A 25,213-nucleotide genomic window follows, 5' to 3' on the forward strand; every position below is an offset into this window, starting at 1 on the left:
AGGAACCAAGTGACATACTATTTGTGTTATTCTCCACCCACTTATTGATATGGTTGGCCACGGCTATATTTTGACTGAAGTCCACATGATTTACTTCTGCATTAAAGTACTTTTTCAGCATTTGCAAAAATTCCTCATTGACATGAAATCCATTTTGCACAAAGAGGGAATTGGCAATCTTCATCACATACTGGCTCTTTTTAGCAGTTACCATGTTAGAAAAATCCTTCAAGAAAGAAAATTCGTCACCTGCAAAATGACAAAGGGTAAGTTCATTAGTGGAACAAACACAGTGAACCATCACAGGGAGTGGAGAAGCAGTAAAACACAGCAAGGGAGATTGATGGAATTGGAGCCCAAGGGAAGAGCACTAACTTATTCCCTACATGGACATGATTAGGAGGCTCTGATATTTGTGCTACTTCCAGATTTTCAAATGAGCTTTCAGTATTATCAACTAGTATTAGTTGTCATTTTAATTGATACCGTGGTAGAATCTAGAGATTTTTTTTGGTTATTTCCTTTCAAAGTACTTAGGTTATTTTCATTAAATTGGTCTTCATTTTATAATTATCAGGAATAAGGATTAAGTTTAATTACTTAATTTAAAAGTTAAAATAGTTCTTGAAATGTTACTTTCACTAGATTTTTTTTTTGCATAACTAGAAAAATCTATTAGAAATTATGGAGTTCTCAACTTTTTGATCAATCAGTTCTCGTGTATATTAAGAACATTAAAATAAAAACCATACACCCTGTCAAAGTGATTTCAAACCATCTTTTGGCTAAAAACTTTCCCCAATTTTCCCAACATTTTCAAAACAATAAAACATTTCAACAAATTCTCTGATGCTTCTTTAAAATGAAGATGCAATTGATTTTAAGCAAAAATTTCTGATCTTCTTAGAGAATGATGTTGCTTTTCTTTATAGGAATTCTCATAGGTATAAATTTTCACTTATTTAGGTGATAATTGATTAATACACACCTTTCCCTGTGGACTGGAAACTCAGTAAGAATTATGCTTGCTTTTATTTATCACAGTGTGGCTTATTGAAATAACACTAATAAAATATACAATTTCCTTAGATTAACTCAGCTAAAGTTGGAGCCAGGAATTAATACCTTTCTTGGGTTTCCTAATGGTTTTCCAAGGCATACCATCTCAGTGACATCACTTTGTCACATCATGTAAACACTGCAGCCTGTGGCAGTTAAAGTCAAACCACCTTGAAAAATTAAACCTAAGCACACTCACCATCTTTCAGGCTATCATATCCCATTGAATGACGGATTTCTTTCAGGGTAGACCCTTGGGCCCCAAGTTCCATCATTCCCATGGCAAAGGTAACACTCAATGGAGAGAAAAGAATATTTTCATCTTCCCCAGTGGCTCGAAGATGGTTATACATATTCACTGACAACTCCGCAATGGTTTCATCAGGGAAAGTGGCCCCTAAAGCCAAACTTTGCAGAACCAGCAAAGACAAGAGTCCAAGGAAAGCCATGATGGGAGAGTTCAAGCCTGAAAAACAATAATTTATGTATTAATCAATAATTATCTCTGAGAAATGGAGTGAAAGGTAAAAAAAAGAATGATTTCTTGGAAAGTTATAAAGCAAACCAAGTTTTTAAACGTACACAGTGTTAATATCTCCTAACAAAATCCCCCTTAAAGGATATGCTGGAAAATACTATTTTTAAAAAGGCAATTGATAGTCAAATGAACAAATAATATTGCTAAATTTTGAGGATATTTACAAGAACAAGATATTTCCTGGCCCCCACCTTCATGGGGTTAAGAGTGTATACAGATCTGTATATAATGAGTTATTACAGATCATGTTTGGTGAGTTTGATTTATCAGTGTTTCATATCTTCACCATATATATTTTGGTCATGATTTTGAAACAGTTTACTCTATGGCTAAAATGAACACCTCAGGAAACTACAGATGCTGGCGAGGATGTAGAGAAATGGGAACCCTCTTCCACTGTTGGTGGGAATGCAAACTGGTGCAATCGCTCTGGTAAAAAGTGTGGAGGTTCCTCAAAAAATTAAAAATAGAACGAATCAATGACCCAGCAATAGCACTACTAGCAATTTACCCAAGGGATACAGGAGTGCTGATGATGTACTCATACATTTACCCAATGTTTACAGCAGCACTTTCAACAATAGCCAAATCATGGAAAGAGCCTAAATGTCCATCAACTGATTAATGGATAAAGAAGATGTGGTTTATATAATACAATGGAATACTACTTGGCAATGAGAAAGAATGAAATCATGCCATTTGCAGCAACGTGGATAGAACTGGAAGATATTATGCTAAGTGAAATAAGTCAGTCAGAGAATGACAGATATCATATGTTTTCACTCATATGTGGATCTTGAGAACTTAACAGAAGTCCATAGGGGAAGAAAAGAGGAAAAAATAGTTACAGAGGGGGAGGGAGGCAAATTATAAGAGACCTTTAAATACAGAGAACAAACTGAGGGTGGTTGAGGAGGGGTGGGAGAAGGGGAAAATGGGTGATGGGCATTGAGGAGGGTACTTGCAGGGATGAGTACTGGGTATTGTATGTAAGCGATGAACCACAGAAATCTACCCCAAAAACCAAGAGCACACTTTACATACAGTATGTTAGCCAAGTTGTCAATAAATTATTTTTAAAAAAGGATTCGTAGTTATCATTTTTAAATTGAATGGAAAGCTCATTACTTTAATTATTAAACTGTAAAACATATAAGCATATGTGTGTTTTGCTGTGTGTGTGTGTGTGTGTGTGTGTGTGTGTTGTGAGTGTAGAGCATCTAAAATCTCTGGAGAATTAACATTCCATCTATAGGACAAGTTTAGCCCAGTCATAAGATGACGTTCCTGATCACTGAAGATAATGCCAACAAATAAAATCACTTTATTATTAGAAAGAGAGAGAGGGAGGAAGGGAGGAAGGGAGGGAGGGAGGGAGGGAGGAAGGAAGGAAGGAAGGAAGGAAGGAAGGAAGGAAGGAAGGAAGGAAGGAAGAAAGATTTACTCTAGCTTACGCTAAACTACATAGGTCCAGGAAAAAAATAATGCAAACCAAAAGATATTTACAGGGTTTAAGATGAATTAGTGCAGTCAGGCATTTGAAAATATTGCTTTATCCATTTACTATAATTTATAAAATTAACGCACCACGCAGCTGGGTTGCCAACTGGTGGGAAAAGATCAGACACACACCTGCCATGGGCCCCAGTTTATTCAGCCCAGGCTGCAAAGCCCACAGGAAGTGGTAACCCAGAGAAAAAGCAAGGTCAGCACATCCTTGTGCACTTTTCCTTTATACATTGGCTCTGTGGGAGGCAGCTGCTGCCAGTGACGATCTTGGGGCAAAAGAGCCTTCTACAGTACTGTCCTTTTATACTCAGGTTGACATTACCATTTCAGCTTATACCAAGAACCTGATGCTTCTATTTGAACGAGTATTTCTAAATATCAGGCGTATGTGGTTCTTGAACCGTGTTCTCTCTAGAAGAGAAAGTGTCAGTGCCCAGACATGTCTAGATGATATTTCTGCCCCTTGGCACACCAGTGTTCCAGCAGCCCTGTTTCCCCACAAACAGCACACACTGGCCAGCACACACTGGGAACAGAATTTCCTCTTTCCTTGTATTCTCCTGCTTTGTCATTGCAGGCATCTGAAACCTGAACTGCCTACTCAGACAATTAAGTAGCTTACTTGTTCATGATCTTTAAAAAAAAAAAAAAATCACTAAAACAACATGTAAAGTGATACAGAGCAAACACATTTGGAAAATTGTATTTCAATTAGCATGGAGCATTAACGGTGCCCTTTACTCAGTTAACAGATGCAAACACATTCACTTAAGAGCACTGTGCTTCTGCCAGGCTTCTAAGTCACAACGACCTCATCACTCCTGTACTTGTTTTTTTTTTATATATATTTTTAATGTTTGTTTATTTTTGAGAGAGAGAGAGACAGAGACAGAGTGCAAATAGGGGAGGGCAGAGAGAGAGGGAGACACAGAATCTGAAATGGGCTCCAGGCTCTGAGCTGTCAGCAAAGAGTCCGACATGGGGCTCAAACTCACGAACCATGAGATCATGACCTGAGCTGAAGTAGGATGCTTAACCTGCTTAACAGGTCCCCAGTAGTGTTTTAATTCTAACTTCAGAGAACTGCCTACTTAGTTTGTAAGTCCTCCGCATTTCAGGGCTCAGTTTTAGGTATCAGTTTTTTGTCTGAGAAATCCCAAGCCCTGCCACCACCCCTCCACTTTTGGGTGAAGGTTTAGATCATTCTCCTTTGCTTAGAAGGTAAGGCTCAGCCTGTATGTAATGGACTCTCACAACCCATGTTGTAGGAGACAGGACAGCTGCCCATGGGAGATCAAGTGCAGTGTTGCAGAACAGCGTCCGGGGTGCCTGTGGTGCAGAGACTGGAGCTAGGGGCAGAGAACACCGCTCCCCTGCTCGCCTACGGACTTGGGCCATCAATGCGGGGGCTGCTGTGGCATCCTCTCTTCCTTCTGTACTGTAGGGGACTCCAAGAAAAGGTGGAAGTAGAATAGGGGAGCCTTCTCAATCTCTAGATTTGGATGGAAATTTAGCAGGTACCTTTCTCAGTTGAAAGAGACCTTAAGACATATACGGTATTTAATACTTAGGATATATTACTGTTTAGTAGAACTTGGACATAGAAGTCAGACTCAAAGCCCTGTGCTCTTAATCTTAACACTATGCCACTGCCTGACATACCCTGCAAAGACCCAAACCTCGGTCTCGTTACTCTCATTTAATGTTATCTAGTATTAAAACAACAGGATAAGTCACTATATGGTAGTAGTATCTGTCATTCAATAACGCAGCTATTTGCATTTAACATGGCTATCAAGTTTTAGGTTAATAAAAATTTTTCATTCATATAAAACAAAAACCAACCCATTGCCAACCAACACGCATTCCAGAAAACAAGGGCCAAGTCTGTTATACTCATAAGCATTTTTATTCCCAAGTGAATGTACCATGAGATAAATAAGCTAACACATGATGTATGACCTTTGGCAAATCACATGCCTTCTTTCAGTCTTAGCTTCCTCTTTCCTGAAATTAAGATGCCAATCCCTACTCCACACTGTTACTGAGGAAATAAATGAGATGGTGTGTGTTGGAAACACTCATTTTAAGCTACAAGTTATACTAATAAATAACATTATCATTAGAATATATTTCCTAGGTTTGTATATTTGCTAAGTCAAGGAAGAGGCTTTGGAGCCAAAATGAGTATTTTATCATTGCTGCTGGCTCATCTAACATAGTGCAATTAGCCATCCATTCAGCCAAGATTGAAAGAGGAACCATGAAGTTACCAAAATTTATAAGCACAGGATCTTGTCTTCAGGGAACTCACATCATTGTACAAAAGCATGTATTCAGTTATGGTTCTTACCTTTTTAAGAAAAGAGATTCTTTTAAGAATCCGGAGAAGGGTAAATAACCTCTTCAGAAAATGCATGCCTGTGGATAACAGAACATTACTTTCACTGGCCAGGATACTCACTGGCCTCAGGAACCCCTGGTATATACAACAGATGGACCAGATGCAGAAAGCAGTGTATGGCGGACCTCAGCTCCATAGTGCATCCTTATGGTGGAAAGAGATGTCAAAAACCCTAATATATCTTTAGGCTTCTGGAGGTGTCCTAGAGAGAACAGCCATATGTCTGTGAGAGGGCTCTTCCCAGGGCAGTGAGCTGCAGCCACTGATTTACATGCGACTTAAATCAAGAAACTCTTTAGTAAAGATTTAAAGCACTCTGTTCTGGAAACACACATTTTATCTATAGTTCAGTGATCTTTCCTTCTTTTAAAGGCAAAATCTCCAATGTGCAAGAAAAAATGACTTCTGCTAGACTGGTCCAGTCTTTCTGATCCTACTTACCCCCCCCCCCCCCCCCCCCCCCCCCCCCCCCCCCCCCCCCCCCCCCCCCCCCCCCCCCCCCCGGTCTCTGGCCCCTTTACCTCTGGTGCCTCTGAACTAATCCTTCTGAGGAATTTTTTTCCCCCCTGGAGAGAAGGGAAGATTTTCTTCCCTTCTTCTACCTTCCCAGTAGGGAGTATTCTCCATGGATCTATTCCTGGCCCACTTCTCTTCTGTGTAATGTTCTCCTGTCTGCTGGTGAACTTCTCTCTAAACAGAGATATTTCAACTGTTATCCCTATTCATATATTCCCAAATAAGTAAAAGTCTAGGCCTGGATTTATTTTTATCTTAATTTCTGATGTGCATTGCAAATTATCTTGGGATAGTCTCAGTCTTTGACTCTTGCTGGCCCTTCAAATTCAAGGTGGCTCAAACAGGACTGTCTTGTTCAATCAAAGCCATTCTTCTTTTTCTTTCTTCCTTTCTTCCTTACCTCTTTCCCTCCTTCCTTCCTTCCTTTTTTTTTTAAAAATGTTTACTTATTTTTGAGAGAGAGCTAGAGCACGAACGGGGGAGGGGCAGAGATACAGAGAGGGAGACACAGAATCTGAAGCAGTCTCCAGGCTCCCAATAGTCAGTACAGAGCCCGATATAGGACTCGAACCCACAGACCCTGAGAACATGACCACTTAACCAACTGAGCCACCCAGCACCCCTCTTTGTTTCTTTCTTTCAACATCAAAGTCTTTGACTCCTTTCCGTCTCCCATTCCCTTATGTTCAATGAGCTGTCAACACTTATTCCATACTGCATTCCTGACACTTCTATCCATTATTCCATGACCATTCCTATGGACGTAGTGGCAGTTCCTCTTAATGCATTCTCAACGACTCCACCAATGATTTTCAGCCACTCTCTGAAGTCCAGGTTACTGCCCTCTTTAATCCAACGTATGCATAGCCTCCAGACGAATCGTTTTGATGCACCATTATGAGCAGGTATTTTATATTTACAAAACCTCACAATTTTCCTCATGCCCATTAGAGTAAAGCCCATAATCTTTAGTCTCACTGTACTGTGATCCAACGTGTTTCTACCCACTGTTCCCCTGCAGGGATCTTGCAATTCTTGCCAGGTTCCCTTTTGCAATACATATCCCAGAATTTCTCTCTCCTGTTGCTGGCTTGTGTACTTCTCTTTCTGGAACTACTTCAACTTGGTTCCATATGTTCAAATCCTAACCACTCCTGAAGGCTCTGCTCTACTTCCATTTCCTTCATGAATACCTTCCTGGTTCTTCAGTGACAACAGCAATTTCCCCTCCTCTGAAATGTTGGCACATTTTATCTCTACCTCTCCAATAGCACATACCACTGCTTCCTTCTACAGACAATTCCGTACACAAGCCATCTCTTTTCCTGGGCTTTTTGAAAGCACAGATGGAAGTGCATTCATCTTTGTATATCTTAAAAGAATCAGGATAGGCACGTAAGGCAATACACATAGTAGGTATCAAATATTTGTTGAACTAATAAAGCTTGAGGTGTAAAGGCTCACAAATGCTGCATTAGAAGGAAAAGTAAGAGTAGCTGCTGCTTCTGAATTCTCAAAGCTAATTTAATCTTAGTCCACAGGTAGTAGCTCATTTCCATTTTTTATTCCCTTTGATAAAGTGTTTCCTTATTGAGTCTGAGATGGTCTTTCCAGACTGACAAAGTGGCACTGTCACCAATGCTGGCATAATGCAATTGCTGGACATGGGATGCATTAACAAACAAGTGCACCACCTTGAAACATCACAAAAGGTGCTATGCACATGTTACTGTATTAACGTTAGTCTACAAAATGTGGGGGGCCCACCATTAATCATAATAATCAACACATTCTAAAATGAATTACTCTTACAAGGAGTATTACTTCATAGATTCATTATTTTCAAGCTACTGAATAAAATGGCTTTACATAAAAAACAAAGGGCTGCAGTACCGGAATAGTAGTAGATTGTGCTGTTGCTAGAAAAGGCAGAAGTAGTTGAGCTATGAATAAATTACCATTAACTTTTGCATCTCTCCTTTATGTTACCAGTGGCCGGATAGGTTGGGCGTGTGCATGTGTGTATTTTGCTTGAGAAAATACTACGTTCAAATGGGTCAGGGTTAAATCTTATAATTGAGGGATGAGTGATCACAGAGCTAAAAACTAGCACAGTAAGAAAGACTTTAAAAAGTCTTTAGTAGTTAATGGTATTTATAGAAAGATGGATTATTCATAAATGCAACTTGTTGCCTTTTTTGGATAACCCAATTATCTGAAATTTAAAAAAGTACTTTCATAGTTGTGAACTGAGAAAAAACGAAAGTATTCTTGTGATGGTGAAAAGAATTGCTGAGGAAGATCATTTCTCCAACAAAAAACAGCCATAGAAAATAACTAAGGAAGGGGTGTCTGGGTGGCTCAGTTGGTTAATTGTCTGACTTTGGGTCAGATCATGATCTCATAGTTTGCGGGTTTGAGCCCCACGTTGGCTCTGTGCTGGTAGCTTAGAGCCTGGAGACTGCTCTTGATTCTGTGTCTTCCTCTCTCTCTGCCCCTCCCCCACTCACACTCTGTCTCTCTCTTCTCTTTCTCCAAAATAAAAAGAAAAGAACTAAGGAAAAAATACCTGAAGCAAAGAATACTATCTGGAAGCACTCTGGCCTATTAATTTTCATATTTTTGTATGTAGTTATTTTTTAATGTTTTTATTTATTTATTTTGAAAGACAGAGTGAGCACAGAAGAGCAGGGGAGGGGCAGAGAGAGAGAGGGAAAGAGAGAATCCCAAGCAGGCTTCATGCTCAGTGTTGGAGCTGGATGTGTGGGTAATGATCCCATAACCATGAGATCATGACCTAAGCAGAAATCCAGAATGGGATGCTTAACCACCTGAGCCACCGGCTCCCACGTGTAGTTATATTATACTGGGATGGGGGCAAAAAAGTTTTGTAAAAATGTCTCTTACAATCACAGAAAAGAATGAACATATTAGTCACATACAAAAATAAATATTTCATCATGAAAAGGAGACAGTTCTTCAAAGTGGGTATGTTTGAATTTATGGTTTCACTACTTTTTCTTTTTTTCCTCCCCGCTGCATCTCTCCCCCCCCCCCCCCCCCCACCGGTTTGGCACTGGGTATTTGGAAACCATTGCTCTAAGTTTGGTTAGTACTAGTTCACTTGGTGAAATTTGGAATGGAAATTTGGAATTGTTCTCTAATTCATTAAGAGAAAGGGTTGACCTAGATCCACAGCAATGAAGCTGGAAAATTTGTCAAAGGATTTGTCACACACAAAAAAGGAGTCATTACCTTGTGAAACAATCTGTATTTTAGCAACCTATAATTTAGCAAATTTCCTCAACTGTAACATGTGTAATGTTCCTCTCCACCCCCAATTTTAACTCTTCTGAAATTAGAAGAAATCTTATAATCAACGTCCAAGGAGAAACCAGCCAGTCCTCAGATGTGAAGCTGAGCCACTGTGGTCATTTCCTGCCTAAGTGTCATTGCCTGAATAAGTGTAAACTTTCGGCTACTTTTTTATCCTTGTTTTCTCAGTCGACTTGTTTTCATTGGTGCTGCTCCCACAGTTGAGTTTTTGCTTAAACTTAGATCTAGAATTATCCTCAATAGCACTGTACTATACGGCAAGGCTAAAAAGAAAAGGAGCCACAGAGGCAGTGAACAGAGGGGAGGATGTAGATTTACTACAAGTGATGCAAGCATTTACCACTTGAGAAATGAACCAACTGATTTTCTTGTGAAACAGCAGCCAAAATGTCTTAGAAAGGATTCAGGAATCTAAGACCCACGTAATTAAATGAATTTGTGCAAGTAGATATATCTCTTGTCCTTAGGACATATACAAAAGAACTATCTGTTGGATGCCAAGCAGCACGATTAGAGGCAGAAGAATGTGCCAAATCTCTCAATATAAATCATAGTATTTTCAATGGCAGGGAAGGTGAATGACACATGCATGCTTTGTGGAGGACTGTTGCGCAGGTGTTAGGCTGTCAATAGCTCCCTGATAACTTTTAAATTAGCTGTATAAATGTGTGGAGGGGTATGGGGGTAGACTAGTCAAATAATCAAATGGAAACGGAGAGAACACACCAGTGTTCTTTGAAATGCCTTAAGATTATATTTTCAATCACAAAGGTGCTAAAAGTTTTGATCAGAAAGTGCATTATAAAGAGTATCATGTCATGCGCCTCATAAACGATGACCAGAAGTGATTCAGAATAATGAAAAGAAGGCTCCGACTTAAAATCTCACTTATTAAGGGTATAATATGCCAGGGTATAAATAAATATACTCCATTGTGCTATTTAAAAAAAAAAGAAGTGTACATTTTTCTCCTTAAAGAACTGTACCTTCTCTCTCCCCCAAAAAAGATGCTATTAAATTGAGATGTATTTTGAAACCAAGAGATCAGAACCAAGGAAATAAAGGAAGGCAGGAAGTTTAATTCTGTAATCACAACACCTATGAAATTATGATCTTCCATCTTTCTTTTGCTTCTCCTCCCAGCTGTCTAGCCCACTGTGGTTCTTTCCATACTCTCTTACATTTTGCCAAAAAAATCATGTCTTTATGTTTTTTCCTGTTCTATTGAACAAGCAAAAAGGAAAGCTTATCAGGCATCTCTGAAACAGGAGAAAATGGCCAGGTGAAATCTACAGGGCAGAACTATGGAGAGAATAAGTTACAGATATGTAATTTACCAGAAAAACTTATGAAAGACTTGAAAATGGACCAATATGATAACTGGATGTTTTCAGTGAAAAACTATTAATTATCTAGACCATACCCTTCCAGGGTATCTGACTATGAGTTTGGAGCCCTTCATCTTCTTTGAACAATGTTACAGCTCTCTAAGATAAAGATGATTGATAGTGATGCAAATAATTCTTGTCTATAAAAAATGCTTAGTATACATGTATGATTGAATGCAATTGATTATCGCCCTGTGGATATTGACTAGTTTTGCATCTATTATGCAAATGTATTTTAGTGTTCCTCATTAGTTTATATATTCATTTGCGTTTTGGATTCTCTAATGAATTGGTTGTAATAGCTTACTGATTCTCTCATTAGTTAATGAGCTAAAGAAAATCTTTGATATTTGTTCACTTTATATTTGCTTGAGAGTCAAGATTATAACCTTTTAAAAATAATTATCATTTTACTAATTTTAAAAATCCTTACAGTTGGAAAATGTTCTTTCCAAAAATATTTATTGGTATACTCCAATAATCAGAGTGGGAAAGAACTGGAATATTAGTCTTTTCTTTATCACTGAATATTAATTATTGGTTGAATTAGTACTATATCAGTGGTACCCCAAAATGATGTAGTAGAACTCTGTGGCTTGGAATTACTGATCACATAGCTGGCACTGAGCTGGCTGTGCTATAAGTCTAAAGTTCTTGGATAGTTTGCATATACCGAAGTAGATTAGTCCTGTAAGAATCTATAGTGGACTGCTCACTTAGGGACTAACCAACCCTGGAAATGTTGAGAAACAACCTAGGGAAAATGTGCTAAAGCCCCCCTAGAATTTCTAAAGTGCTTTGGTATATAGGAGTATATTAAGTCTGAATTCCTCAGCATCAAGAGGAGGCCAATGAGAATGAAGATGAACTTGACTTAGAAGATTTCCTTTCCTTGCTGATACCCAAGTCTCCCAGGGAGTTTGGGAGAGTTTTGGTACCAAACATCCTCTAACTAGTAGGAGGTAAGGGTTATAAACTTTCAAGAACACTTCACAACAAAGATAACCTCTTGGGAAATGGTTCAACTTCATAAATAGATTATGAATACATGAGACTCTGGTTAAATATTTTCCCATGTTAGTCTATAAGAAATTTCTAAAATCAAAAACCAAAATACTCAATTACTCTGTGTCCTTCAGAAAGTTAGAAAAATGCAGTCTGGCAGAACTTTCTGCAATGACATAAATATTACATATGTGTACTTGTTCAATAAGGTAGCCATTCGCCACTGTGGCAATTGGGTCCTTGGAGTGTAGCCAGTACAACTGAGAAACAAGTATTTTAATTATATTTAATTTTAATTAATTTCAATAGCGACATGCAGCTCATGGGCATATTATTTGACAATGCAAAGCTAGAGGTAGGCCAAATAGATTTACTCTTCATAAAATCGGTTCTTGACCAAATAGCCTATAATACAAGCGTTTAAAACAAACACAGAAAAACTAGTAGAATGAACTCCACAAAACATGTCTCATTATATGAGTTTTTATTTTGTTTATAAACATACTCCTTTTCTTCAAGAGATCTCAATTGATAAAGAGGCTCCATTGAGAATTCCAAAGGCTTTTGATTAAAGTGGGTGACTACTGGGAAAAATAAAGTCAATGCCAACAAGCACCAGTGAGCTGGCAGATCCCAGCCCTCCTGGAAGAGCTTTCCATAAAGTGGTAATGAATAATTCTGCTTGGCACAAGTGGGGAGACTTTGTCCTTGCCAGTGAATGACTTCCTTTGGAATACTGTCAGGAGAGCTAAAGAAGTGACACAGAAGCCCTAAGGCAAGATTCAGGGACTCGTTTCAGAGAGATGGGTTAAAAAGTCATCATCAATCAAGGTCATGTGTGGCTCAAGGCCATTTTGAAACTAAGCCAGGCATTAATGGTCTTAGCTTACCCATTAATACTTTAAGAAATCCCTACTGATTGCTCTCACCCAGCCTATGGGCTTAGCTGTTTAAAAGACTACAGAATGTGCCTGCTGGAAACATCTTGACCAGACCCTCCCTCATTTTATACGTGAGAAATGGACTCATTTGTACTGAACAACTTCTTATGTTTAATGAGATGCTAAAAATATATATAAATTTTAAATGTGAATGCAATGTCTAGAATTTAATTCACTCACTCACTCATTCATTCATTCAATAAATACTTATTCTTGATAACTGCATGTCAGGTCCTGTGCAAGGTGCTAGGGATACAGAGGATAACACGATGATATGAGATATATGCTTTTGTGGTGTTTCCCTTCAAGTATTAGGTATATATCCTTTAAAGAGATCTCCAGCTTTTTATTCAGAGCTTTAAAATACTGGATTTTGTAATTCCCCAATATGAAAATGTTGCTTGTGTAGTCAAGTGGTTACAAGCGGGCTAGGTCCCTGAAAATCTGAAAATAGTCAGATGTAAGGTTGCTTCTCAATTATTTTGCTAATGGAGGAAGTAGGAGCCTAACTTCCCCTCTAATCATTCACTAATGCTTGAATGTATCCTGAAGGGCTGGGAAATGAGGTAAAATATCCAGAGAAATTATGTCAAGAAAAATTTCTCACAGAAAGACTTTCAGAGTGTTCAAAGCCAGTTTTAAACTGGTCTCGATAATGCATAGTCAGAACTGTAAACACAGTATGGTAATGTGATGACACCCTAATTAATAGAGGACAGTAGTTAGGGCTGTTAGCCACACACACCAAGGTATCCCAGATGCAAGGTATTTACATTTGTACTTATAGTAAATTATATTTGGGTTATATTTAGTGTTCCCGTCTTGTCTTTTTTTTTTTTTTTTTTTACGAATTCTCTGTCTCTCCCCTTCATTTTACTATTTTAGCTTTAAGAGCCCTCACAGCTGGGGTTGTTTTCTCCTTTAGCTTTTACCTCTTGCCTTATTTCATAAGATCATGTGTGAGGGTTTGAGGACATCCCTAAATTCTTCTGAGGTGAAATGCTTAGGTTCACTTTGCCTCAGTGTCTGTTGAGACCACACAAAGCTATTTTCTTATCTTGGCTAATAATTGTAATATTCTCAACACCCGAGTGCTCTTCTGGCAAAATGGTGTGGGCTTATGGGTTTCTGACACTGAGATGATTACAGAAGGATATTAATATTAGTTTGAATTTTGTGAAATTGCCATTTTTATAAGTCAAAGTGGTCAAATACTGGCCCCTTCATACGCTTCAACCTACTATTTAGTCAGAATTTGCTGTGTGGCAGGCTGTAGATTAGAACTTTCGTTTGCTCTTTTGCTACTTTTTATTCCATGCAATTGTTTCAGGGTTTTGAAAAGTCATAATGTCTCACATTTTTAAAATGCATACTAGTTGAGAAAGCTGGAGAACATTCATTATGATTTTCTTTTAGAATTCTTGCACCTTGTGCTAGAAATGCTAGAAACTGACAGAACTCTTTAACAGACACAAAACACCAACCTAAATTAGGTGGCTCTTTCTTGAAAAGAAAAAACAAACAAATAAAAAAAACTTGTGGCTTACTTACTGTACCCTGGGGAAATTAAGTTCCAGGCATTATTTTCTAGACAGTCTTTTCCAGGACTACAGACCAATGGGAAAATGAAAGTGAGAAAGAATGTGTCAAAAACTAATTCTACTGCTTTGTTTTTTAATATTCCTATAAACTAAAAATACAAAATTACCCTGATATTGACTAATGTATTACTGCTGCCTGAAAATATCCACCTGTTACCTCTATTTATAAACCTGCCACACATGCTGTAACGGGGATTTTTTAAAAGAAAGTTTGGTTTCCTCTTCCTGTTCGTCACTGTCAGTGTCTGAAAAGGCAACTTGTAATTTTTACTGCATGGTGTGGGCAAACAAGCGAAACATTAAGTAGATATAAAAAGGCTCCATGAAAGTATTCTGGTTACATTTCCCTGTAAATTTCAGAACCACATTTACAATATACTAACAGCTGTAGGAAGTGTGTAGAAAGATGATTAAGGAAATCAGCCAATGTTAATGTTGAATAGGCAAAAAAAATAAAATAAAATAAAAGAGAGAGAAAGAGAAAGAGAGAAGGAGAAGAATTTTGGGGTGACAGTGTACTTCTCCTCCACAAGGCAGAGTTTAAAGCAATCTAAATAAAAATCAACCCCTCCAGAGATCTGGAGAGACATGGATTTAATTATTTTCTTCTGAACGTTCTAAGTTTTACGGTTCTCACTGACAGGAAGTGGTCCCTTATCAAACTCCTTACACAGCAGCTAAAGGCTTTTCCCATGGTTGGGCAGGTAAAATAGGAGGGATACTTTATGGATCTTATACTGAGCACCTGTGCCCACTGCTCTGGCACACCGTGAGAGCGTGTCGCTCTCCTCAGCCAACCACTGAAAGATCACACAAGAGTCATGGTGAAATGCAGGCAGGGATGTTGGCTTTTCATTTTCCCAGCTTGGGGGCTGCTTCTTACATGTCCCAAGCATTACTGAAAGATAAAGCTAGTTGTGTCAGAGAAATTTCAGAGAATATTTTTAGGACTCCTAGATATGTGTCAGGATATATCTTGCAAATGACTTACCTATAAATAAATTAGAATAAAATGAAATAATTCTCTCAAGTTAACTTTTTAAAAAATACATGCAGATAATTAGTTCTGCAGAGAATGACTGAATGATGGGCATCAGGTTGGTATGAGCCTCATAGATTTTACAGTGAAATAGATCTATAGACCTATATTCTAAATATACAGTTATAGTCCCAGTAAGAAAAACAATGAGAGTCAAAGCTCAACTTGAGTTAAGCTCATGAGAGTCTACTCAGATAGGATGGAACATGCTGTCATATTTTCTCATTTCTAGTGTTGATTTTCTCATTGCTTGAGAGTCTACATGTGAGTGTCTGGGAGCTTGAAGACTAGGGAATTGTTAATAAACTTGAAGAATATGATAGGAATATCTGAGTTTCAAAATGCAAAGAAAAATTCTTCCTATAAAATAGATCCTCTGGCATCAGGTTTCTCCCCAGAGACCAATTAACTCATGGAATTCTAGAGCTGAAATAATAATGTAATGGACTATAATAATAATAATAATTACATATATAATTATATATTACATATATATAAATAATAATAAATCATTGCTAACCTCATAATAAGCTAGAAGGCGACCCCATTTTACAGATTAAGAAACTGAAATTTAGTGAGTTTAAGATATTTTACCATGTTCACATGGCTTATAAGGAGTGAAAAGCGGATCTGAGCTTTCATCTGAAGGCTTCCAAACCCATGCTATTTTTACTATGCCGCTTTTACTAAGTCCTATCCCAGTTGGATAGGACTTAGAGGTCACTCGGTACACTTCTTGTATTGAATGCATGAATTCCACAAGGCCCACTCCACTTAAATTCCTTGTGTGTGTATCAGCTTTGTGCTTGTGTGTGCATGTGTGTGGAGGTGGGAGGAGGGACATCTCGGTTTTTTATTGGATTCCATGCTGGCAAGGTATCTCGCAGTTTAGATGAAATCTCACTGCTTTTAACATACTGATCCTATGTTTGCCAAATAATGCTACAACAGGCTTTAAGTAAAAAATGTATTAATTAGGATCTTAACCTGCTATGTAGTACATTATAATACTTCAACTTTTTTAACTAGAAAAAGCTGTATCGGTGAAACCTTCACAGACAACAAAATTCAAAAGATATGAAAAGGCTTACAGTGAAGATCTTCTATCTCCTATCCCCTAGTTAGTCAAATTCTCTTGGTGGAACCAACCAATGTTATCATCCAGAGATATCTTACATATGTACAGTATATACATTTCATTTTTTCTTATAGAAATAATAACATAATATGCATCCTATACACACTGACTTGCAACCTCATTGTTTTCATTTAGCAACACATCTTGGAAACTATTTGCTATCATTACATAAAAGGCTCCCTCATGTTGTTGTTGTTGTTGTTTTAAGCAGCTTCACAGCATTTTACTGTATGGATTTTTTTTCTTTTGGTATTACAAATAATGAGGTAATGAGTCATGTCAGAAATATATCATTTCACAGGTGTGCAATTATTTCTGCAGGATAAGTTCCTGGAAGTTAGGTCAAAAGACACAAGTACTTGTAATTTTGATAAATATTGCCTAACCACCCTCCATTGAAATGACATCATGAAAAACCCTAGGAATATACTTAAAAAGAAATAAGGAAGACCTGTACAGATGAAAAATTGAAATATTGCTTAAAAAAAAGACACAAAAGAGACTAGAATGTTTCATCTCCTATGTAATCTTCCTAAAATAGGACAGATGAATATGTTGAACGACACCTAAGAGGACAGTCAGCAAGGTCCAGGTGGTGGGAAACTCTACAGGACAACTTATTCAGTTGCAACAAATAAAATGCAGGATTAAAGGCCAGTGAGAGTTGGGGAGGCAGGAAGCTGGTGGCTCCAAAGAGTCTTAAGAGATACAGCGATAGGTTGTGATGTCTGACCTTTATTTGGGTGGTGGTTGAAGCAAGCAAGCTTTAAAAATCATGTATGGTATTAAGAGACAGTGGGGGAAATGACTAGGATAAATGGAAATGGACACCTTATTCTCAGATAGAAATATTCAATACCATAAAGATATCCGTTCTCCCTATACTTCTCTGTACGTTTAGTGTAATTTCAATAAAAATAGCAACCTTTAAAAATTAGACAAGCCATGCTAAAGTTCACATAGAAAAAAATAAGCAAAAATAGCAAAAGAAAAAAATCTGGGAAAAAATAATACTGATAAAATACTAAAATGCATTTAAAAACTATAATAATTAGAAGAGGGTGGTGAGAAATATAATTTGGTATATGATAAAACTTGGCATGTCCAGTCAGTGAGGTAAGAGATTATTCAGTGTGTGCTAAGAACAGAATATCCACATATTAAAAAATAAAGAAGATGAGTACTTGGTACTTTAAATCAATATAAATTTCAGATGGATCAAACTTTAAAAGTGAAAATTGAAGCATTAAAATTCCAGGGAGAAATCCTGGGACCATACAAATGACCCAGGAGCCATTAAAGAAATGATTAATATGACTATAGGGGAAATAAAAATCTGTACAGCAAAAACCACAGAGTGAAGTCAAAGGGAAGTGACAAACTGAAAAATCTTAAATTACAGATAAAAGGGTAATTTTTCTACTTTATACAAGACCTCTATAAATCTAGAAAATCAACAAAAATCCTATAGAAAATTAGGTAAAGGACATGAATAGCTCTTTCACTGAAAAAAAAATTGAAAAGCTCCTAAACACATAATAATATGCCCAAACTTTTTGATAGTTATTTATTAAAACTGCATTGAGGTACCATTAGTTACATATCAGAATGATAAAAGTAATATTAAGGCCTAAATTCTTAATTATTTAAGAATAACCCTAAGGCCATCTGATCTGTAGAAAAAAATGATTGGGACAAAAAAGCAATAACTTCCTAGAAGTTATAAAACATTCCTGTAATCTTTAGCCTTGTGTTATGGTTCTAACGCACTTATGCAAAGGTCACAATATCAGATGATCTCTCTAATCCAGAATGCCATGGAAAAACTAGAATAAATAAAATAAAATAGTCAAAAGTAAAAATCCATAAAGATACACACTTTGTATTAAAATTTGTACACTTGGCTTAGAGGGGCATGCCTTGGTCCCTACTTCAGAATGCTTACTTTTATTATTTTTTAATTTTTTTTTGTATTTTTATTTATTTCTAGGAGAGAGAGAGAGAGACAGCGTGAGCAGGGGAGGGTCAGAGAGAGAGGGAGTCACAGACTGAAACAGGCTCCAGGCTCCAAGCTGGCAGTCAGCACAGAGCCCGACGCGGGGCTCGAACCCACGAACTGCAAGATCATGACCTGAGCGAAAGTCGGACGCTTAACCGACTAAGCCACCCAGGTGCCCCATTTTTTTTTTTTAATTTTTTTTTGTATTTTTATTTATAGAATGCTTACTTTTATATATAGTCCTAACATAAATTTTTGTTTTAATTTGGTTTCCCGCCTTTAGTAATTACAAGAAGACAGAGAGAGAAAGGTTGCTGGAGACAGGCATACGACTTTTGGAAGAAGCTACAAAAAATGTTGTCTACAGCAAATGAAAAACTATGTAGATCTGATATAAAGACTTAAAGTTGGGGCGCCTGAGTGGCTCAGTCAGTTGGGTGTCAGACTTCGGCTCAGGTCATGATCTCGCGGTTCGTGGGTTTGAGCCCCGCTTTGGGTTCTGTGCTGGCACCTCAGAGCCTGGAGCCTGTTTCAGATTCTGTGTCTCCCTCTCTCTCTGCCCCTCCCCTGCTCATGCTCTGTCTGTCTCTCTCTCTCTCAAAACATAAATAAACTATAAAAATAAATTTAAAAAAAAGACTTAAAGTCTAGGACAACTTACTATAGGCACATTTCCTATGAGAATCATGGCATTAGTGCAGCATCCAGTGTTAGATTTTCACGAGGATGCCCTTCAGCCATCTCAAAAATAATTCTTACTCTGTTCAGGACATATGGAGGGATGTATATAATATATGTTAGATAAGCCATCAGAAACAAAATATTGGGATATTTACCAAGATACGTTTCATGTGTCTAGAAAACTCAATTGTGCAAATTCCTCCTTGGACACAACTGTGATACCACTCTAGTTTAAAAGACAAATAATAAATTGTCATTGGTGTGCTTTTTGTTTTTTACCCACAAGTCAGCTTTTCCAGGCTTCAATAATTCTGAATTGAATAATAACTAACTTACCTTGTAATTACTTACTTAAGGAATAGCTTTGTGGGTTTATGACCTTATTGCAGAACATGTCATATTTCAAAATTACTTGCCCTAATGTAATTATGTTAATGAAGTGAAATTATGTTCATATTTGAATCTGCATGGCTTCATAATGGCGGCAGTCAGCTGTTGATGACTCTCCTCAGTGTCTGAGGGAGGGAGGCTCTCTGGTCAATTTTCTTTTTGGTTGTGGTTTTCTTTGATGTTCTTCGCAATGAACATGGATGGCATTTTAAAATTCAATTTTTTTTTTACGATAAAGTTACTAGGCAACAAAAGGTGTCCTCAGAAGGGTGAGTTACTTTGAGAATCTAGTATGATTAGATAGTGTGTGTAGCCTCTAAGGATCATTAATATCATTAATGTGAGGCAAAAGTCCCAGACTAAATGGCTTCTTGGGAAGTGTAATTTATTCAGAACGACATGACTTTAAAATGTTTTTATAACCTCATATTAAAAAAAGAATAATAAAACTATTTCCCTAAATCAGCACTTCTCAGTGTGCGATCTGGGGACATCTGCATCAGAATTTCCTAGGACATGATGAAAACACAGCGTAGGGGCCACATCACCAACTTCTTGAATCAAGAAATTCTAGACCTGGGGCTTCCTTTCTTTAAGAGATCTTTTGGGGGATTGTTTGATGTACTCAAATGTAGATACCAACTAGGATATGCCCATCTGTAGAACTGAGGTAAAAACAATGCAATGGCGGTGTGAGGAACAGGGTAGGAAAAAATTGCAAGTGCTAATTAAAACGAGGTGCTCCACAAGCCAGCTCACTTATTCCTTTACAGTGTGGTGGGCTGTGATGTTTACATTTGTTTCCAGGATAATTGCTGAATATTACTGACCTGTTCCCCAGACTGCAAGCTCCATGAGGGCAGAATCACATCTGTCTCCCTCAGGACCATCTGGGCCTACCATATTGCTTGGGCTGTCTGATCTCTATATTTGCTGAATGAATGATTTATATTATCTGCACTCACAGATGAGCAAATTGAGACTTGGAGAGGGTAGGTAGCCGAAGACCACCCCGTTTGTAATGAGCAGAGACTGGGGGCTGGTGCCAGAGCCCAGGCTGCTTTCCCTAGATAGCAGCTCTTGTCATTAGGCATTTGAAATACCCTGGGGGTAGGGAGTTGGGGACCACTCAGCAAAAGGGAATAAGAGAGAGAGAGAGTGACAAGGAGTATTGCAGTTTGAAGGAAACAGATTAGGCTGGTTTCCCTGAATAGGTGATTTCTGAACACGAGCTTTAAGGAAGAACCGTGCATCTGATAACTGGAGTCAGAGGCCAGGGATTAGCAAGTGCCAATGTCTGAGGAAGGAGTGTGTCTGTTTAGTCCCAAGATCAGCAGACCTGGATGGAATGGAGGGGGCTAAGAAGAGAGTGGGTGAAAGCCTCAGCAGAGTGAGCTGTAGAGGAATGGAAAAATATGGTCCAGGAACCAAGCAAAGACAGTCCCTTTGAAGAATAGAGAAATCTGGCAGTAGCTGGATGGAGACCATAGTCAGGAGAGGGTGTTCTTTGTTTGCTTGTTTGTTTGAGGTACAAAACAGGACACTTGCCTCCTAGTGGCCCTACACTGAGAGAAGGGAGTGGACGATTCAGGAGAGGGCATTGCAGGAGTTGGGTATTGTATTGGAAGGAGAGAGGATGAGAACCTGTGCACAGGAAGGGGGTGGCCTAACAAAGAAGCACAGATAATTCATCTATAGACACAGGAGAAAAGGCAAAGTATGTGGTACAGATGCTTTCAGGTGGGGAGCGGTGGTAGCAGGAGCCTGTGGAATGTTGTTTTTTAAATTTATTTACTTAGGGAGAGAACACATGAGAGAGAAAAAGGGGAGAGTGCAGAGAGAGAGGGAGAGAGAGAGAATCCCAAGCAGATTCCACTCGGTCAGCACAGAGCCTGTCATGGGGCTAGATCCCACAAACCATGAGATCATGACCCGAGCTGAGATCAAGAGTCAGATGCATAACTGACTGGGCTATCCAGGTGCCCAGACTGTGGACATTTTTTAATGGGTTCCATTTTCTTCATGAAATAGGATGCAAGGTCATTAGCTAAGAACAAGCTGGGGCACAGGTGCTACAGACCCTGCCTTCAGAACATTTTTTCATTGCGTTTACTCATGTGTAAGCACTGCACTTGGTGTATCTGCCTTAACATATGGAAATGTCTTATGCACATACCCTTGCCAAAGCAGTGTTACTCATCTTTGGTTAGAATTAGCTTGGAAAGTAAACTGTGCAAGTAATGAATTTTGAAAAATAAATTAATACAGATTGAAAACCTTCTTCTTTGCTCCCACTTGTACTGTAAATTTATTCTCTCAAAAATTATTTCATGTTCTGAATGTCATTGAGGAATTTAGTAGATCACTGAGCTGCACCCCAGAAGTGGGTTTCCAACCGTAATTTAATTGGAAGGGTTGTAACTAACTTTCACCATATGGGACTGCCAGATGTAATCAATGCAATTTAAGTTTGAAGAAAACATTATTGAGTGTGTCTAAGCACATTTTATAAGCAATGAAAGCTATCGTTTATGCAACAGAAATCACTCTAATGTCTTATGAAATTAGGGTATCAGTAGAATATATAAGTATTAGAGGGTTAACGCAGATCAAGTAATTTTGGCTGAAAGCACACTATTTAAAGACAAACACAAGTCAGGTAATACAGGCATTACTCACCACTCCTCCACTCTACCACATCAATTAATTTGTAAGGCTACCATGGCCTAAAGTTTTTATACTAATACAAATGATGATACAGATGGAAGCTGATTCAATTGGGAATTTAATTTTTTTTAATGGAGAAACTGGGCAAATTCCTCCCCATTTAGTAGAGGCCCACAAAGATTTTAATCTGGGGCCAATGAATGGTTTAACTAACTGAAATTGCCACCACTGAACTTGTAGCTTGTTATTTGGACTCTTCAAGACTTAATGGTGTTGCAATCCTTGGGGCACCTGGGTGGCTCAGTTGGTTGAGTGTCTGACTTTGGCTCAGGTCATGATCTCATGTTTGTGAGTTTGAGACCCACACAGGGCTCTCTGTTGTCAGCACACAGCCTGCTTCAGACCCTCCATCTCCCTCTCTCTCTGCCCCTCCCCGGCTCTCATTCTCTCCCTCAAAAATGAAATAAATATTAAAGAAAAAAAAAGGTGTTGCAACTCAGCGGCTAATTGTGCAATGAATAAACTTATAACAAAACTGTGATCCCAAAAGTCTATTGTTTGAATACCCACATTCAGAGAATAATCATCTGGTCTTATTCCCCCTGAACTTGGCCACTGTTTGCAGAATTGTTATGAATAAAGCTTAAGAGTTAACACCTTAAATCATCATGATGTTGAACTCATCCCCTGCACAGGTTGATGAGAACACACATGTGAAACCAATGAAGAAAAGGCAGGTTCAGATCTTTAGAACTCTGTAATCTTTGGTCAGATTAGGTAAATTCAGAAGAGATGTTCCACTTCAATAATCCATAGACTTTAAGCATATTAAAGACTGTAAAGCAGTCAAGACCACACATGTGCATACAAGCGCGCGCACACACACACACACACACACACACACACACACACTCCATCATTTGGAGCAAGCCTACCAGAACTGAAGAATCTCCTGCCGCCAGCTTATGAATTTGAGCTCACACAGTATTTTCGACCCAGGGGCCCAGTGTGGGAGGACTGGAGGACTGGCTTCTTCTCTGGCCACTTGCCTTCCACCGCCCTGGTGCCAGGACAGCTTGTGATGAGTTCCAAAGCCAGGTAGGCACATCTTCTCTTGACTTCAGTTATTTAGGTGGTGGCGGGTCCTTCTCCTACCAGAACTATTATGACTTAGGTAAGATCTGATTGATAGCACCACACAGAGGAATTGATAAGGGTAGCCAGCTGGACCACAGAGATATTCGGGCAGCAAGATTAACTTAGGCTTGCCCATTGAAGCAGGATGTAAGTAGATTCTAAAACAATCCCCAGAGCACAGTTAATTCAAAGAAAATAAAGTTTACTTTTAAACAGTCTGTAAGTGGCCTTTCACTGGTAGATGAGCACTGAATATTTACAGAGAAGTAATAAACAGGACCTCAAGGATGCTGGACTTCAAGGCCAATTCTGTTGTCCTTGCTGCCATCTTTGGAGGCTGAGCTACTACCATTCCTGCTTAAGAATGATATTCCTAGCCCTTTTCACCTGGTTAACTTCCATTTCTCTTTCATAAGTCACTGCAATGAAGTCAGCCACCCAAAAGTTATTTACACATTTGTATGTATGATTCTCAGTGCAGTGTTTTGATTAGAAGATTCTAAACTAATGTTTGTTGAATGAAAGACAGTAATAGAGAATAGCTACATTTATGGAATATGAATGAAATGAAACTGAAGAGTGAGAACTTGAACTTGAGTTCTAACTTCACCGTTCACTAAGGAGCAAATCTTTTACTCTTGCTGTTTCCAAGTCTATTAAGTGGGAAAATAATGCCTTTTTCATCTTCTTTGTAAAGTAGTTATGAGAACAAAGGAGCTATAGAGAGAAAAATGGGATCTAACAAAACACCTGGATCCATAATGGGTAGCCTTGGGCAAATCACTGAAATGGCTGACATCTGTTTCCTATGACAAGTGTGGATCAAAAAACTTCCCTTTCTCTTAGGCTTCTTTATAAAGGGCCATTCAAATATCATAAAGTGCTGTGGCCTTTTTAAATTTTGTTTTTAAAAATATTTTTAAATTTTAATTTTGAAATAATTTTAGACTTACCAAAGATGTTGAAAAAAATAGAGTTCCCATATATCCTTTACGTAGTTTCCACAGATGTTACCATCTTACTTATCACTGATGCACAATCACCGAAACCAGGAAAATAACTTTGATGTGTTACTATTAGCTGATATATAGACTTTATTCAATTTTTTCCAATTATTCCACTAATTTTCCTAGTCCTCAATTCTATCCAGGGTTTCACACTGCATTTAGTTGTCATGTCTCCTTAGTCTCCTCCAATTTTTTTTTTTTTAAAGTATCTATGGATAGATATATTAAGACTGCAAATATCCTATTTCTCATCATGTTTTGGTCACTAATTCTAAAATTCACTGATTATTCCTATCTGTAATAATTAACACAGTGTTTGCCAAATGGTGATTTTTTTCTTCCATTTTTCTTTGTACATTCATTAATAGGAATTCTACTTCAAGAAAGAGCTATCCCTTTTCTCTCATTTACTTATTTATTCAAATTATTTATTTGTATCAGTATGGATCCATAGGTATTTATTTTATTTCCTGGGTTATATAATCCATTACCATCAGTATTTATTTTGCTTCTCAAATTGTCCTAGATGTGCTATGGCCTTTTTAGATGGTTCAACTCACACAAATCAATGCCGTGCCAAAAATCAATCTAGCTCAAGAAGTGCCTGATGTGGCATATGAGAAAAAATTAAAATGTATATAGCAGGAAAAAAATGTCTGGGGTAACAAGGACACAATGATCCAGACACCAGCAGTTCCAAAAATGAAGACAAAAGATCTATAAGGATATTGAAGTTCAGAGTACTGAATATCCTTGATGTTTATACTCTGGCTGGAGATTTACCCATCTGGCAATTGGTAAGAAGGGTGTTTAGGGACATTAGTATACCTGGTTCATCTGAATATACAGAGGCTGGCA

At 38.1% G+C, this 25,213-nt stretch overlaps 1 protein-coding gene across 2 annotated transcripts in view; it reads right to left on the reverse strand.

The window, feature by feature from the left end:
• The window catches only part of SERPINI1 (serpin family I member 1), a 70,688-nt gene that overhangs the window by 26,195 nt on the left and 19,280 nt on the right, over nt 1-25,213 (reverse strand). For both annotated transcript variants that reach the window (XM_039241941.1, XM_039241940.1), the window contains exons 2-3: nt 1,259-1,525; nt 19-249 (exon numbers count right to left, since the gene is read on the reverse strand). In XM_039241941.1, coding sequence (XP_039097872.1) covers nt 19-249; nt 1,259-1,508 — 481 coding nt within the window. In that variant the 5' untranslated portion in view covers nt 1,509-1,525. The remainder of the gene's footprint in view (nt 1-18; nt 250-1,258; nt 1,526-25,213) is intronic.

The sequence above is a fragment of the Hyaena hyaena genome, unplaced genomic scaffold, assembly GCF_003009895.1.
Source record: "Hyaena hyaena isolate Hyena2069 unplaced genomic scaffold, ASM300989v1 scaffold_200, whole genome shotgun sequence".
In the NCBI taxonomy this organism is placed as follows: Eukaryota; Metazoa; Chordata; class Mammalia; order Carnivora; family Hyaenidae; genus Hyaena; species Hyaena hyaena.